The 17,769-nt window shown below is 45.9% G+C and overlaps 1 protein-coding gene across 12 annotated transcripts in view; it reads right to left on the bottom strand.

Moving 5' to 3' along the window:
• The window catches only part of LOC110469665 (rho GTPase-activating protein 7), a 58,688-nt gene that overhangs the window by 25,350 nt on the left and 15,569 nt on the right, over positions 1 to 17,769 (bottom strand). Inside the window, exon 1 of one of the 12 annotated variants that reach the window (XM_085591188.1) lies at positions 846 to 1,011. The exons of 9 other annotated variants lie outside the window; for them this stretch is intronic. In XM_085591188.1, the coding sequence (XP_085447314.1) occupies positions 846 to 858 (13 nt within the window). In that variant the 5' untranslated portion in view covers positions 859 to 1,011. Of the gene's footprint in view, positions 1 to 799; positions 1,012 to 17,769 lie in introns of those variants that run through there. 2 more of the 12 variants (XM_085591189.1, XM_085591187.1) reach the window with 2 other exon arrangements.

The following is a 17,769-nucleotide window of genomic DNA, read 5'->3' as shown; positions in this document are numbered from 1 at the left end:
AAGGGCTTGAGGAAAGTTGGTACCTAATTCACATCAATTTCAAGAAAAAATGAGGGTGTAACTCTAATTTCCAACCCACGCTGAAAATCCTTATCCAAGTAAGTAGGGTAAGAGAGGGGATTTATCTCCCTGCAATCTAATCCCAGATATGTTGCTTCACTGTGCTTCAGCCCTGCTGGCTGCAAAACAGGAGCAGATCCCACATTTCTCTGATGCAGAGGCTCCTTATGGATCTTTTGTCACAGGACCCTTGTACATGATTGAGAAAAACTTGATGCAAGATTCCTGGGAGGAACTGTAGCAGGGAGAGGACTGCTTGCTGCCACTAGAGCCAATATCAATAAACCCATAGCACAGAAGTAACAAACCCCAAAACAAGTGAACTGTCTGCGCTCTTTCACTGTGTAGCACTGTTTTCTTTAATTATACAAAATGCCAATAACACCACAGTGTGATACAGGTTCAACCTACATGTAAGGAACTATTTAACCCAACAGAGACTGTCCAGTAAGTGGCTGTAAATAAAAGCAGGCTGGATTATTGCCCCTACTAAGGCTGTGCTATGCTGAGCCTGCTAAACCCAGGGCAGTGGACAAATTTTACTGGGTCACTCTGCCCTGATGGAGCCTGTTGATATTTGAAGATGTGCAACAAAGTCAGACAAACTACCTGGAACTTTCCAAGTACATCCAACAAGTCAGCAAAAGCAGCAGCTACTGGAAGAGCATGATCCAAAGTGTTGACAGCTGGAGAGCCGCTGTCACACTAACGAAGCAGCGGTGGAAACAGCAGCACCCACCTGGAGCCTCACCTGGGGATGTCATCAGCACCCACTGGAGCCTCACCTGGGGATGTCATCTGGTACAGCACCCACTGGAGCCTCACCCGGGGATGTCATCAGCACCCACGGGAGATGTCATCCTCGCCGGGGATGTCATGTGCCGCAGCCCCGGCCCCTCCGGCCGCTGCAGCCGCCGGGCTCCGCTCGGCTCCGGTGGCACCGCCCTTCCCCGGCCGGCCCCGCCCGGCCCCGCTCCGTGCCCGGGGCCGCGGGAGGGCTGTCCCTGTCCTGTCCCTGTCCTGTCCCTGTCCTGTCCCTGTCCCTGTCCCTGTCCTGTCCCTGTCCTGTCCCTGTCCCTGTCCTGTCCCTGTCCCTATCCCTGTCCCTATCCCTGTCCTGTCCCTGTCCCTGTCCTGTCCTGTCCTGTCCCTGTCTGTGTCTGTGTCTGTGTCCCTGTCCTGTCCCTGTCCTGTCCTGTCCTGTCCTGTCCCTGTCCTGTCCCTGTGTCCGTGTCTGTCTGTGTCTGTGTCTGTGTCATTCTGTCTGTATCCCTGTCTGTGTCCTGTGCCTGTCCCTGTCTCTGTGTCTGCGTCCCTGTCCCTGTCCCCGTGTCCTGTGTCTGTCCCTGTCCCTATCCCTGTCCCTGTCCTGTCCCTGTCCCTGTCCCTGTCCCTGTCCCTGTCCTGTCCCTGTCCCTGTCCTGTCCCTGTCCCTGTCCCTGTCCCTGTCCCTGTCCCTATCCCTGTCCCTGTCCCTGTCCCTGTCCCTGTCCTGTCCCTGTCCCTGTCCCTGTCCCTGTCCTGTCCCGCTCCGTGCCCTGGGGCACAGGGCTGTCCCGGGAACTGTCCCGCTCCGTGCCCTGGGGCAGGAGGGATGTCCCTGTCCTGTCCCGCTCCGTGCCCTGGGGCAGGAGGGATGTCCCGGGTCCTGTCCCGCTCCGTGCCCTGGGGCACAGGGCTGTCCCGGGTCCTGTCCCGCTCCGTGCCCCGGGGCACAGGGCTGTCCCGGGTCCTGTCCCGCTCCGTGCCCCGGGGCACAGGGCTGTCCCGGGTCCTGTCCCGCTCCGTGTCCTGGGGCAGAGGGATGTCCCTGTCCTGTCCCGCTCCGTGCCCTGGGGCAGGAGGGATGTCCCGGGTCCTGTCCCGCTCCGTGCCCTGGGGCACAGGGCTGTCCCGGGTCCTGTCCCGCTCCGTGCCCCGGGGCACAGGGCTGTCCCGGGTCCTGTCCCGCTCCGTGCCCTGGGGCACAGGGCTGTCCCGGGTCCTGTCCCGCTCCGTGCCCCGGGGCACAGGACTGTCCCGGGTCCCGGCCCTCCCGGGCTGTTCAGAGCCGCTCTCCCGCACCCGTGCCCCGCACTCGTCCAGAGGAAGGCAAATCGACACCCCCTGGTTCCTTGCTGGCTTACCTCCATGTTTTAAAGTTTTGCCAATGTCGCTTCTCATAGTTTTACAAAAGCAGCCACTTTTTTTTTTTTTTCAAATATACTCAACTGTGTTGTCTCTACCCTGGCACAAAAAAGCCGGACCGACACAGCATCCCGCAAAGGAGATGCTGTGCCCAGCAGCATAGAGGAACGGAGCAGAGCCGGGATTGGGGATTCATCCCTAAAACCCACCTCTCATCCCCACTACCGAGTGTGACCCAGCCTCACGGTGTTCTGCAGGTTTATCCTGCAGTGAGGTCCCTTGCCACAGTGGTTTTCAGGGATCAGACAGAACCTGGGCTTTATTTTGCTTATATGGACTTAGGCTGGACTAAAAAAGGTTTGTGGGCTGAAAAGCTCACGTGCAGTTGAGCAATGAATCTGGGTGCTAAAATCATATTAGCATGTTTTTCAACCACTGCAACAGACTTCACTTCTTTGTGTTTGCTGTAGTTCATTGCTGCTATGATTTGACTTTCTTCTTTTAATGATGCAGTACAAAATCTAATAAAAACCCATGATCAGTCTTTGCAGCCTGAACAATCATTAACAGGTACAGAGGGGCATGTAGGCTGGTCTCAGAAGAACATATCAAAAGTTTGAAATTATTTCATTAGAAGTTAACTTTAAATCCCTAATAATGTTTTATCTGCTGGACAGTCAGGCATTAGGGCAGATAGAAGGGTGGGATGCTGTGTTAACTTACAAGGTTGAAAGATAATTCAGACTCTGTGAACAACTCCAGGAAGCCAGACCAGGCTCTAAATTTCTGTAGAGCACCTTTGTGCAGTGTTTAGGCTCTTAGAGTTTGGAGCCTAAAACACAGCAATGAAAATAAGAATTTGAATGAAGTGGATAAGCAAAAATTTTTCAATTAAAATTAGAATTCTAATAGGTAAAGAAATCTTTTTTTCCCAATCTCAATTAGGAACATTATACCCTAATGAAGTTATAATTTATGGGTGTGTTTCATTATCACTAGTTTTCTGTATAACAACCAAGTGCAAAATTTGCACAGACCTATAATTTATTTTTGTGCAATTGCTTCCTAAATGGACAATTTGTATGGCATGATGAAAAAGATGTTTGATATTGGCACTGGGTGACACAATACAAAAGAAATTAGGGTAGTGTGATATATGGCATTAGCTATGATTACCTAAGAAAATGCTTTTGGCCAGACCCACCCAAAGCCATATAAAAAGTACACACCCTGCTCTGATTAAATGTGCAGCTATGTGCTTGGATTAGGGAGACAGAATGTATAATTTAAATCTGGGGATAACATCAGTAGACTGCTCCCATCCCATAGAAATGCTCCAACCCGAGCATGCAGTTTCTTTTTCCTACCCATTTTCCTTTGGGGATTTCCCATGAGATAACCCTAAAATGCTCATTTTATTCCTGTTTAACAACAAACTACCATCAAGCTCCCTAGAGCTGTGTGAGTTACCAGCCATGGAAAGACCCACACAGAATCTGGGGGGTAAACTCCTTCAGTACAACACAGCATTCAGTGAAGAATTTCTGAAGGAATCCTTTCCAGGAAGGAATCACATTCCTCCATTTTGACCATTTAATGTATCCTATAGGACAACAAACCCAGGGAATTCTGGCATCTCCCTCTCACTAGAGGAGGTCCAGCCCACACACTGGAAGCTTACATGTTGGAGTAGAGGGTGTCTGGAATAAGGATGTCTCAGTTTCAGAAGGGGCATTTGTGGATTTTCACAGCCTGTCAAACCCTCCACATTCAGCTGCTTGGCTGATGACTTGTGGGGCTGCTGCTGGAGGTTCCCAAGCTGGAGGGAAAGACAAGAAAATGTTTCCTGCTCACCTGGGCTTTTCAGTTCCCAGCTCTGCAGCTCACCAAGGACCACTATAACATCACTAGAGCTTCAAAGCTTATGCCACTGTTTGGGACTGACACCTGGAAAATAGGATAATTTCCTCCCAGTGGTCCTTGCTGCTTGATTTCCTATTTTCAGGACCCACTTACCCTCACTGAAGGCTCTCCAGAACTTTTCTGATGGACTTCCTTCCAAGCCTTGGCCAAACCCCTGACTGCAGTAGCACATGCAAGGATGCCACAGCAGCTCCAAACCAGTCACACTCCACCTCACTCAAATGTGGTGAAAACAATCCCAGAGTGGGACCTTTTACACAACTTCACAAAGTACTGCATGACCAAAATGAATTGTTTTAGAAGTGAGCCTGCTGCTGCTGAATCCCTCACTCATGTTTCACCAAAACTCTGCAGAACCTCAAGTCACCAAAGTTGTTTCAGAGAGTCACTGTGCAAAGCAATGGAGTCATTTCCCATTAAAGCCAAGTTCCCTGCATATTTTAATTCCTGTCACTGGAATATTACCCTTACATTTGCAAGAGATCACCTCACTTCTTTCTTCCCCTCTCTCCCTTTTACCACCTCCCTCAACACTTTCCATGAATCAAAGCTGAGTGACATTTAATTTCTAACTTTCTCTTGGTAAGATCCCAAAGTAATTGTTTTCTATTTTCTTCTCTGATGATCTTGAGTTAACATAGGAGATCAAGGAACCTAACTGCAGCTGTAACTATACTAGGAGGCATCAAGGAAGATATTTCTATGGAAACAAGTTGTTCAGAGAGAAGCCAGAAGATTAATTAACAAGTTAGACCAAGTGGGAGGAAAAATGCAGAACAAAATACAGTGAGACAGTTAAAAAGGGGGGATGTTAAAGGTGGTGGGGAATAACTGTCAGTTAGAAAGAAGAAAATTAATAAGCTCACTAGAAAGGTATTTAAAATTGAAAATAATTAGATGAAATTAAGGGGAAAAAAAAGATAGTTTAACAAAACCAAAAACTCCCAAAAAGGAACTCCATTGGTTGTAAAGTATTTTTCTAGGGGCAAAGACTGAAATTTTATCATCTATGATGAAAGAGAGGTTAGACAAACTGCACATACATGAACTGCAGGGCGAAAGATGTACGAGCAGAAACATTGACCGTGTCATTATTTTTCCTCTCTTGTAAGACAGGAGTAAGCTGAATAAAGTCTTTAACCTTTTTTTAAAGGAGGAAAATAATATTGTTAATTGTAGACTCTTGGATATGCTGAAATGCTGTTGAGGTGAAGTCAAAACTTAAACCCCATCATATTATAAAAGTAGCATCTTGTTACCACTCTGGTCTTCCTGTCAGAAAGCAGCTGTGTGAGAACAGAAGTACGAGAAAACAAGCACATTCAGTGGCCCCCCGAAATTAAGAATATTTTTTTTCCTCCTGAAAGTCAAGATACAATGGTTTGTGTCCAAGTCATTCAAAAAGCTCTTGGATTACAGGAAGCCCATTCTCTTGGTTTGTCCCTCTGTAGTCATTCAAAACCATTTAGACCAGATTTTCCAGGCTTTACCATCAAAATCTTAAAACATTATTAAAACATTTCAGATGGTTTTCACGTTACTTTCTCCACCTCCCAATGAACTTTGCTTGGCTGCTTTCACTGGGACATTCCAGAGAAACCTGCAGGAGATAAAACATTATCCCATTTCCAAGCCTGCTTTCACAGAGCTGAACTCTAGAAAATGCTGCTATGTATCCTAACAGGATCAGGTCATCACTAATTCTAATTTTTATATCTTCCTTTCTAAACCCAGCCTTCAATTAAAAGGTCACAACAACACAAAATGGTAGGGAATTACCCACACCCTACCCTCCCTTACCTCTTCTGGAAATCCCTGAAAAATAAAACCTAGGGAGAATTCCCCTTCTAATACCAGATAACAACTGGGATTCAAAGACAGGCCCTTTTTAAAAATGGAAATGCAAAATGACCTGGTTATTCCTGTATCCCTGAGAAGTCAGTGCCTTTATATGGCTGTTTACCTGCTCCTATGATAATCACAACTACTCCATGCTGTTATGAAAGGAAATATTGTGGAATTGTTGCTCCTGGAAAACAACACAATGTTGCCTCAGCCAGCAGGTGTCAATTGATTTGATCTTTCCTCCTTTAAATTCTGATGCCCTAATTTCCATTGAAATTGTGTAATCTGTTTCTCATTAGAGCAGGCCAAATCTCAAGCTGGAATTTAGCTTTTGCCTTCTGTTGTTCAAAGTTAAGCATTTTTTAGAGTGGAAAACACTATGCTATCATGATGAGTTCCAGGGATTTTCTCAGGAACTTTTAGGGTTAGACTAAACAAAACAAAGAATTCTTTCAGAACTATGGAAGATCCTAAAATGTGGGTGAGAGATCGTGGCAACAAAACCATAACTTCTTTCACAGATTCACAGAGACCATTTAACATGAAAAAGCTCAGGAGAAATGTAGTGGATGCATGGAGCTGGAAATGTATGTCCAATGTTCATGTCTAGGAACAGAGCATGGAGGAGTTTAAGCAGTGCAGGGAATGGGGTACCCAGAGCAAAATCACAGCTCTGGCCCCTGCCAGCCAAGAAAAACGAGCGGAGTACACACTTTGATTTTCTCAATCACTTAACTACTCCTATCTCAAGAGCCACTTAAAAGCAAAAGTGACATTGAAGGCAGAGCCCCTGACACTTCTGAAGTCTCTACATGAAAGCTTTAACCTGCAGAGCCTTGGCCAGAGTTCTTGAGGAACAGAACAAAATCTGTGCTCACAACCAGACCTTCCCGAGGAGGAAAAGCACTTGATCGATAACGCAGCCTTGGAGGTTTCCTTTCAGTTCTTTCTTCCAAAATGTAGTCAATGCTTTGGATAAATATAACTGGATTGAAAGCATGATACAAAAAAATGTTCAAGTTAAAGTCAAAACCTTACTCCTCAAGCTTAAAAAACCAGTTCTGCCTAGGTTGCAGAAAAAAAAATGTTGCTTGTAATCTCTCACACTTCCTACTCTCAGTGTTTTCTCTAAAAGGTTTTGCCATCTCTGTTATTAAAATGGATTTCTAGAATCATAACAGGACTTGGGCTTGGTTTATTTACACTCCAGCAAGAGCAGGCCCTTCATAGAGGAATGAATAAGCTGCTGAAATAGTCCTGAGGAAGCTTTTAGATTGCACCTGCTTATATTTGAACCTGAGATCTTTGGAAATAGATGACTCTTACCTCTGTGCACCACACAGAAGTGTTGTCAGTAATGCTTGTTTTTTTAATCAAAGTAACATCATTTCAGACATGGAAAAATGTTTTTTCAAGCAAAGCAATCCAGCTAGAATCTGCTACTCTCCAGAGTAAATTTTTGAGACTAATGTTCCTTTGAAGGAAACTCTTGAGGGCTTTCACATGAGGAACAAATCCAGAAGAGTAAGTTCCTGCATAGCCAGCACATCTCCCAGGCGTTAGTGAGCAGTGTCCTGCCTTGGAGAGTCTTGGCCATTGCCAAAGACATTACACGATGTGGGACAGCCAGACAAACACCTGAGAGCAGACAGAACATCACAAAATGTATGAAGTTCCTCTATATATTATGTGTGGAACTGTATGGAAAAGTATCTTCTTTCAACTGCTCCCACACAAGAAGCCACAGATTTTACCTGGCTTTGATTCACAAAGCCTTGTTTCACAGCCCTCTGCCCACTGCCTGCTTGTGGTGACCTGGATGGGAGCTCCACACAGCCCTCACTGCTGCTGTTCAACAGGGATATTTTACCTGCAGGGAGAAGGTAGGGACTGAGGCAGCTCACCTGTGTCTCAGCACTGAGACACAATCTACAGCCAGTGATATCCTCTGTCTTCTGGGGGGGTTTTGCAGGCTGGGCACACTTGGGGGACCTCATTCCTTCTCCGAGTGATTGTCAGTTCAGCAGAGAACAAACTCACCAGGACATTTTCAGCTGTTTAAATAAATAAACCCAGACTGCCCACTCTATGTCTTATCAGGCATGAATGGGTGATCCATTCTAGAAATGACACTTTGACACGTGAGAAATAAAACCTTTTGCATAAAACAACCAACAAGAATCACTTTTGTGGTGCAGTGTCCCTCTAACACGTGAGCAGGTGGGAAGTTCTTCACAAACCCACACCAAGCTGCTCCTTTCTCCAGCCGGAGCAGTGTGAGCCAAGTGCCTTGGCACAAACAGGAGCCCTCCCCTGATGTAGCCCCACCATTTCACCAGGATTTGAGTTGGGTTTGTAGGGAAACAGAGACACAGAGGAAAATTCCTCAAGAGAGTGCAGTGTGCACCATCCCTGGCTGAGGAGGTGATGAGACACAAAGGGGGACAGACAGCTCAGCCCTTCCCTCTGGAGATCAGATATTGCTGAGACACTGCTGTGAACCAAGACCAAGTGAAATGGGATCTGTATCCAAACCTGCATCCTCCTTCAGTCATGGCTTTTGAAAAACAGTGTTTTCTTGCCTGGCCAGAAAAGCAGAACACTGCCTTGTGCTCACCTTTTTCTTCCTTATCTTCATTATAACTCAGCTGTTGAGCAAAATGGTGTGACAGAGGATTCTTCAAAGGCCCAGTGGATGCTCATTCCAGCAACAAATCAAAGCAGCTGGACAGGTCATTTTTTGCCAATCAGCCAGTACCTCCTAATTTTAGGAGATTTATTTTGCACATGAAAAGACAGTTTCTGTTTCTAACAATATTTGTTAACAGCTCAGGAAGCAGCAACAGGCAAGTGCCACCTCAGAGCAAAGACTGTCCTGAGTTTATCTGTGCCTGCAGATCTGGAAATCCCCTGAGAACAGGTTTGCTTGTGAGTTTTTTCAAGAACTCCTTGATTTTGAGCTAAATAGGTGCCAGAGAAATAAAGACATCTGAATGTCAGAGCTAGGGTCCTGAGTTATTACCAGCGGTGTGGTACTGCCATCAGTGTGAGCAATGGGAGGCAAAGGAACATAGGGGGTTTTATTATCAGAGAGCAATGTATGGTGACTCACATATAAAAGAAGCACTAGAATGCATAAACTTTGGAAATTTTGGCAGTTTATTGGTGAAATTGAATTATAGAATAGTAAAACCTGAAAGGTAATTGGGGTTTTCAAAGAATAATCATGAAAAACATGCAACAAATACTGGCTTGAGCGCTCCACAGTTTGGCCACAGTCACATCCTTGCTTCATTATTTGTAAAGCCATAATTTTGTCCAGATAAATAACTGAGGACTAAAAGATCTTACCTACAGTTTTGTTCTTTGTTATGAGCAACTAATACCTCAGTGACCTTGTCCAGTTTGCATCCCCCCATAAGCTGAAGCTATTTTCAAAGGTATTTGCCAAGTCTTAACCAATCTGTTCCCAGGAATGTTACAATAACAGAGAAAGAAAAAGTAAAGGTGGTCAATTTGAGCAAAATAAGTGCTTATAGATTATGGACTGATTTTATGATACACTGGATATTTTCCTGTCTCAAATTTATCATCAGCAAATAATTCCTTGAAATCTTTGAGATCCTCCCAGAAAACATCTCTGTTCTATTTGTGGGTTTTTTATATGTGCTCATTTTATGACACACACTTAAGATTTTCATTTGAATCACTAATGTTAGGCCAATGGTAAACTTCTGAAAATACAATTGTTGTTTGGGAGAAATAACAGCCAAAAAGATTTTGATAAATAGCCTCAACAGATTCCATAAATATATGTAGCATTTTCATCTGAAAAGCAGCACAGCTCATATCTGGATCTTAGAGAAACTGAGACTCATTTTAGCTTCTCACTCTGGTACTTTACATGAGAAGAAGATGTCAAAGGGAACAAGAATAAAGCAACCAATGAGGAGAAAAAAAATAAAAAAGGAAACTGCAGATCAGTATCTGTAAGGCAAAGTGTAAAATTGCAGTAGCAACTTTCAAATCCATTTTCTGAATGTACAAGACATGCTGTCTAGTCAGGGAACTACAGAGGAGCTCCCCTTGCAGTCCTTCCATGGATTGTGACAAGAGCCAAGGAAGAGGTCAATATTCTGAGTGCTTTAAAAATAATTTCCTTTGCAGCAGCTCTAAAAAGTAGAAGTACCTTGGAAAGATGACAGTGTTGCTTTAATCATGTATCTCATTTTTACAATAGGCCTGGAATTGATGTCAAATCAATTTAAAGGCAACATAAAAGCAGATTCATATGCTATAGTAGGCTTAGCCTTCTTAATAGACTACAGTGTATCTCAGCAATGCCTGGGAGCTTGTTTTATTCTCTGCATGATAATTGTTTACTGAAAGATGAGAATAAAGTTAACATATAAAACCAGCTTTTAAAATATTTTAGGAGTATATTAGAGCTCTGGAAGTAAATATTTAACATAATAAGTAGACAATGTCCAGCTCTCTTGTCTGTCACAGGAATTGATTTTCCCTCTTTCCAGCACCCACCTGTATTGACCTAAAATGCTCTGTCTAATAATACTGAGAAGAAACTACTGACAGAGTTCAGCCATGGCTGGATGGAAAATTCACTCCCCTTTCCTAAAATTTAGTTCTCTAAATATACAGGTGGGCACCAAGCAGGGGAACTATCAAGGGAGCCTAGCCGGCTCAGAGTAAGATGGTGATGCTGGCACAGTTTTCCTGTCCTCCAGGCCCCAGAAAGCATTTCTGTTTCCCCACCCAACTGTCCCAGCTGCCACAAACCAGGGCAGGGCCAAACCCAAGGTGGGGCAGCACATCCTGCTGAGCCATGGACATGCTGGAGACCAGAGCACCGAGACTGACTGTGGGCACGGAGCAGCACTGCGCTCCCTGCTCAGGACCCCCATGCACGGGGGCTTCCCAGCAGGGTCTGTGTGTCGTGATGATAAATATGATGAGATGTGTGTTATGGGTGCAGCATGTCTCTTGTCAGAGCCTGGGTTGTGCACATAACTCCTGCTGACCTCTTCCTTCTCCACCGAGGCACTCCTCCGAGCCAGAGATCTGTCGGGCGTCACCAGGCTGCTTATTTGACGCACTATTTTTAAATAACTCACAAATATTTAAACAACATTTCTATCAGCATTACATGTTTAGAAGACATCCAGGAATGTCAAGAGCACCCGGGCTGGCTGGCCCACTTAGAGCACAGCCCTGCAGCAGTGCTGAGCTGTCGAGTGGCCTGCAGCTCACACCAGCTCCTGCACAGCCCCTGGCAGGCGGCGCGGAGCTTTCAGCACCCGGCGAGAGCGCTCTCGTGAGACAGGCTGGGAATGCAATGTGACTGTCTGAGACACCCAGCCTTGCTTGTGCCTTACTTGTGGTTGCATTTTGGGGGATAACAAAGAGCCCAAAGACACTGCTGAAGACATCAATATCCAATTTTTGTCCTTTAATCTCTTGGACGTCTCTCGCAGATCCTCTCCTGGAGGAGCTGGCAGAACCCATTCTGGCTAACAAAGCTTTGCTGGTTCTGAGAAAAACTGTGAGCCTCAGTTGGTCTGGAGACTAACTGAGCCAGTGTTCCTGTCACACAGCAGTTTGAAGATAAAAGCCAGTTGGATTTTAGTCCTAATTTAATGCACATTTAGGATAAATGGCTGTATCTTCCATAACATCTCCACTATCAGGTGATGGATTTACACCAAAGGCATCCACTACCCAGGCAATACTGCAAACCAATTTGATAATCAATTTCTGCTTTGAAAAAGAAGCAAGGCCAGTAAAGCTTGGTTTTAAGACCTGAAAGCCTTTGCGTGGGTTATTTTACCACTGTTATATCTGGCTATAAGAGACTTTCAAAACTCAACAGAAGAGTATTTCACACATTCTGGATTTGAAGAAGATTGCTGCTAAGATGTTCAAAATAGAAATACTGACACTGAAGCACCCAAACCAATAAAACCTGCTCATAAAAGCACTTCACATCAAAAGACATTGATGTGCTTTAGCTCACTTCAGATTTCAGCAGCACTCAGTCCTTGCCTAAGACTGGAGCAAAGCTTGGTGCCACTCTACCTGTGATGGGAGGCTACATTCACTCTTACATGTGTCTAGGCACAACACAACCCCTTAATTGAGCCAAGTTTTCCTTGGATGGCTTGGCTGTGTAGATAATTAGAGGACATGGAGCTGACAGGTCACCACAGCATTGTCTTGAGAGAGGGCTGGCAAGGAGTATGAAGCACATTGCAAATCTTCACCGTCTTCTCAAAGCAGTGGTGGCTAAAGGTGGCTAAGTCAGACTGGTAGCAAACACACATGCATTTCCTTTGCATGCCAGGTATCCCCCACATTACCTGGGAGGAATGTCATAGGCTGGAGCAGAGTTAGGCTTGGAAGTAACAAGGTACATATTAGCTACATGGGTAAGGTGGCATGTCAAGTTTGCATTCTCTGGGTAAAAGGTTTTAGAAGGACCAAGAAAAAAAAGCACATTTTCCTGTCAATATTAGGATGCCAGCACATGTAAACACCTCTAACTTGTGCCCTGCAGAAAAGTAATTTCTCAATTTCTGTAAAACATCTTCATCTAATATTTTGCATACGACAAGGCTATCTCAGTAAGATCTGAATCTCTTTTGCAGAGAAGATGTGGGAAGAAGACACCATCCCAATGTCTGTCACTGGCAGAGAAGTGAAAAGATTCCAAACACCCTTCCCAACACATTGCCAATACATAAGAAGTAGGAGCTCAGATCTCAGCCAGGCCAGAGGCTGGATGTGCCCTTTTCTGTAGGTGCAAACCCTCCAAAAATGAATGGGTAGGTGTGTGCTGCAGCTCATGTGTTGCTAAGTTTAGGGACATTTACCTTTGCCTACAAAGCATTGCCACATATTTCTGTGACAGGAGGCTTTGCCTTGTCTCCCCACATTTAAGAATAACTGCTGTTGTCAGGTTCCAGCTGGACACAGGAATGCTGTGCAGTTTCTGCTGTGGCATTCAGATAGTCCTTCCCTCTGATAATAGAGAGTGAGGGAGTGCCTGGGCTGACAGCACCTGATGGGTTGGTTTACATCAATATCACTTATTCAACTTCACTATAACTTTTTTCAGTTCTTCTAAAGGAAGCAGTATAGAAAAAAAAATATATTCATACATGGTGTCTTTGCTTCTCTCCACAAATGCCCCACTTCATCTTTAAGAAATAAAAACAGCAAAAAGGAAAGAAAACAAAGAGGAAAGGACACTGCTGTGTTGCAACATCAAGTACGCGTAAGCAGTGACAGCACCCACATGAAATATTTTACCATTAATGGCTCCAATAGAAATCTTTCTGGATGATCTATGGAAGCTCTGCATCAGAAATAGTCTAAGCTTTGCTCAGTCCCATTTCAAAATCATGGTTCTCTGTTGAGAAGGGAGCTGCCCTCACACGTACCATCAAATTTAGAAATCCATTTAAGTCCTTTTGATGTTATTTGAATGATCACTTCTGAAAGGTTATAAAACAAAATGCAGCTAAGCCATATTTGTTTTTTCTGCAAGGTTTGGAAAGTGTAAACACTTAAATCATCAACAAAGTGCATATCATTCATATTCACCATACCTTTTAAAAGCATACTTAGCATACCGCTGAGAAAGATTATTCCGCTGACAAAAATCAAGTGTCTGGATTAATTTAAAGGGGTGCATTTCACAATCCATCATTCCAGAATAAGAGAACAAGGAACTGCTCAGTTAAATTAAATTCTGAGTTACTCTGGAGCAAATTAAAGGAAATTAATCTCTGCACTGTGTCTAGTCCAGACGTGTAATTCAGGGCTGATGCCATTAAAAACCAAACAGTCTAGCTGGGTTTCATAAAGACTGAATAATTTTACAACTAATATTTGTTTGCACTCTTGCACAACATGAGGAGCAGCTGGATTTGTGGCTTGTAAGATGAGCTGGCAGTTTCAGGCCAATGCTCTTCAAGGACTTTTTGAAGGAGAACAGGTGTGGGAAAGCAGCCTGGGAATGGTGGGGCAGAAGCAAAGAGGTCAGCAGAGAGAGAGGATGCTCACTGCTCCCACATGGCATGTTTGAACAGCAGGGCCATTCCCTGGACACTCTGGTGGCCACAGGGCTGGATCTGGTCCATGTGGGTCAGCTCAAGGGCTCTGTGTCACACCCTGCCCAGCCCCAGCTGCTTCAGCAGGGCCCTTCTGGGCTGGAAGGGGTTTGCTTTCTGAGAAAAGGATTTTATTTGATAACCCCAGAGTGCACATGCAGACACAGCCCAGCTCAGCAGAACAGATGATCTCCTGAGGAGACTCTAAAAACGGCAGAGTGAATGAAGAAACTTAAGAGAAGAGTGTCATAAGTGGTAACAATCAGTTTTAGCTTTTCATGTGTTACCCAAAGCCCACTTCTCTAAGTGTACTTTTAACTCTTATCCTTTTCTCCTTCCCCCCTCCCCAATCTTTAAATAACCATTTACTATCAATTGCCTCCTTAATTTTCAATTAAAATTTTCAGTTTCAGTTTCTTTACCTTTTCTTTCCCCCCTCCCCCCATCTTTAAATAACCATTTACTATCAACTGCCTCCTTAATTTTCACTTTAAATTTTCAGTTTCTTTTCTCCCTGGCTTTGTATAGATATATTTAATCTGAATTTTTCATAGCAGAAGAAAGAGTAGTTTGAAAAACAATGTTCCTATGGGATGAAAACCCCTTTATGACCCTTAAAAAATAAATCAGAATATTATCCTCATATACCTGACAGCATTCCAGGGAAAGCATGAGCATATTTAATTTACATTAATTGCCCTAACTAGGTAGTTTAAGCCGTGGTGGCTGTGGCCAGTGGAGGAGCCAGCTGAGCACTGAGAATCTGAAATGTTTAGTGACCTGAAAGGTTTAATGGCAGAACAAGACAGGTCTCAAGGCACAGAGCTCCATTTTTCCAAGTGGAGCAGACACTGGAGGGAGAGTGAAGCTGTGCCTTTGGGCTGGAGCTGCAAGGAAACCTGCAGGAGAGCCAGCAGTGCTGCTCAGGCTTCTCAGCCTGTAGCCTGAGGTGGTGTAACTCCCCAGAAATGCACGCCTGCAGGCTGGTGTGCTGGGCCAGCCTTGGCTCTGAGCTGGGCAGGCAGCTGGGAGTCAGCTCCAGAGCCTCAGAGCCACGCAGGGACAGCACAGGCTGGGACCCCACAGCTCCAGAGCCACGCAGGGACAGCACAGGCTGGCACCCCACAGCTCCAGAGCCACGCAGGGACAGCACAGGCTGGCACCCCACAGCTCCAGAGCCACGCAGGGACAGCACAGGCTGGGACCCCACAGCTCCAGAGCCACGCAGGGACAGCACAGGCTGGCACCCCACAGCTCCAGAGCCTCAGAGCCACGCAGGGACAGCACAGGCTGGCACCCCACAGCTCCAGAGCCACGCAGGGACAGGACAGGCTGGCACCCCACAGCTCCAGAGCCACGCAGGGACAGCACAGGCTGGCACCCCACAGCTCCAGAGCCACGCAGGGACAGCACAGGCTGGGACCCCACAGCTCCAGAGCCTCAGAGCCACGCAGGGACAGCACAGGCTGGCACCCCACAGCTCCAGAGCCACGCAGGGACAGGACAGGCTGGGATCCCACAGCTCCAGAGCCACGCAGGGACAGCCACGGGCTGGGATCCCACAGCTCCAGAGCCACGCAGGGACAGCACAGGCTGGCACCCCACAGCTCCAGAGCCTCAGAGCCACGCAGGGACAGCACAGGCTGGCACCCCACAGCTCCAGAGCCACGCAGGGACAGCACAGGCTGGCACCCCACAGCTCCAGAGCCACGCAGGGACAGCCACGGGCTGGGACCCCACAGCTCCAGAGCCTCAGAGCCACGCAGGGACAGCACAGGCTGGCACCCCACAGCTCCAGAGCCACGCAGGGACAGCACAGGCTGGGATCCCACAGCTCCAGAGCCACGCAGGGACAGCACAGGCTGGCACCCCACAGCTCCAGAGCCTCAGAGCCATGCAGGGACAGCACAGGCTGGGACCTCACACTGGTTCTGGCGCTGCCACCAGCAAACCGGCCACGTGGATTTCATCCCTGGCAGCACAGCTTGTTCCTCTCTTGTGCCCAGCATGATGTGGTTATCCCTAGTTTGCAAATCCACACACTAATCAGCTTGGGAGTTTAGATCTCCATAAATTCTGATTTCCAATGTGCTGTATTTCTCCATAGCAAAAGAGGCATTTTGGTGCCCCAGGTTCTACCTGCACACTCCAGAAAGGACCACAATACAGAGCTTTTCCTCTGAAGAGCCCTACTGAATGGGAGAAGGCAAGGCAACAAGTCAAGTTTGCATTCCCTGGGTAAAAGGCTTTAGAAGGACCAAGAAAAAAGCACATTTTCCTGTCAATATTATGATGCCAGCACACATAAACACCTCTAACTTCTGCCCTGCAGAAAAGTAATTTCTCACTCTGTAAAACATCTTGACCTACTATTTTGCATACTACAAGGCTATCTCAGTAAGATCTAAATCTCTTCTGCAGAGAAGACACCATCCCAATGTCTGTCACTGGCAGAGAAGGGAAAGGATTCCAAACACCCTTCCTAACACACTGCCACTACAAAATAGGAACCCAGATCTCAGCCAGGCCAGAGGCTGGATGTGCCCTTTTCCGTGGGTCTAAACCTACAGAAGGCAAAGTGAGAGAGGAGATATGCACAAGGTCATACAGCAGGGGAATGAATGGGCAAATCCAAATCCAAAAGCCCTTCCAGGACCTCACCCCTCAGGCCAGCCACACGCTGTCTCTTCTGAAATCAGGAAAAATGAGCATGGGAGAGAATTTCCATCATCTTAGTGTGATTAATCCTACTCTGCTGTAACCGCTGAAATACCAACCATTTGTTTTTATACATTTGGCAAAACACCTTTCCCTTTTATTGCCTCAGCCAAATCAGCCCAATTTTTCAGGCTGATTGGGCATTTGGCAGTAATGCACCATAATGGCTCTGCTGCTGCAGGATGGCCGAGCCCTGGCACAGGAGATTGATAGCACTGAGCCCCAGGTAAGGCTGCTCCATTTTCCTGCAGACTGATTAGTACTGTCTATTCCAGCGATTTAAGTGTTTTTTCAAAGAACACATTTCAAGAGCTGAAATGGATACACACTGTCAGCTCCTGGCAGTTTAAGTGCAAACAGCTGCCCTGAAAGCTCTGTGCAGCACCACAAAGAGATGAGCCTCTATGAAAGCTAGTCAATCAAAGAAGATAAATCTTTGTGTCACTTCCAATTATTGAGATACTCCAGTTAACTCAGGGAATCATAGACATTAGACTGGCTTTAAATGCCCACGTGGTTGAGACTATACCATTGCTCCTGGGAGGCAATTTCACTGTCTGACAGATCAAGAGGCTTTTCTCAGCTAGTTAATTCCAATTAAGTTTTTCCTCTCAATTTCATCCTACTATCCATTATCCTCAGTCAGCTACCCTTCACAATTCCTCTCCTGCCATGCTGCTGGTGCCAAGACTTCTGGAAATAGTGACATTATTACAAGTACCTGGTGATGACACCCATGAGGCCTCCCAGTGCCCCCCAGGCCTCGGAGAAAAGATGGTTTCTGTCTTAAAGAGCTTTTTCCCAGCTTCTACAGCCTTTAAATAAAGCTCTACACTTTAATTTAGGTATGTCAGTAACCTCCCCTCCTTGTGCTTTGCCCCTTGCCCTCTGATAAACTTTGTTTCTCCTGGCTCCCCTGACTTCAGGTAGCAATCAAAGCATAAAGAAGATGTCTTTAGATAGTGTA

Source organism: Lonchura striata, chromosome 13 (genome assembly GCF_050655825.1).
Source record: "Lonchura striata isolate lonStrDom1 chromosome 13, ASM5065582v1, whole genome shotgun sequence".
NCBI classification, from domain to species: domain Eukaryota; kingdom Metazoa; phylum Chordata; class Aves; order Passeriformes; family Estrildidae; genus Lonchura; species Lonchura striata.
The sequence above is the reverse complement of the archived record's forward strand: the minus strand, read 5'-3'. Positions and strand labels throughout refer to the sequence as shown.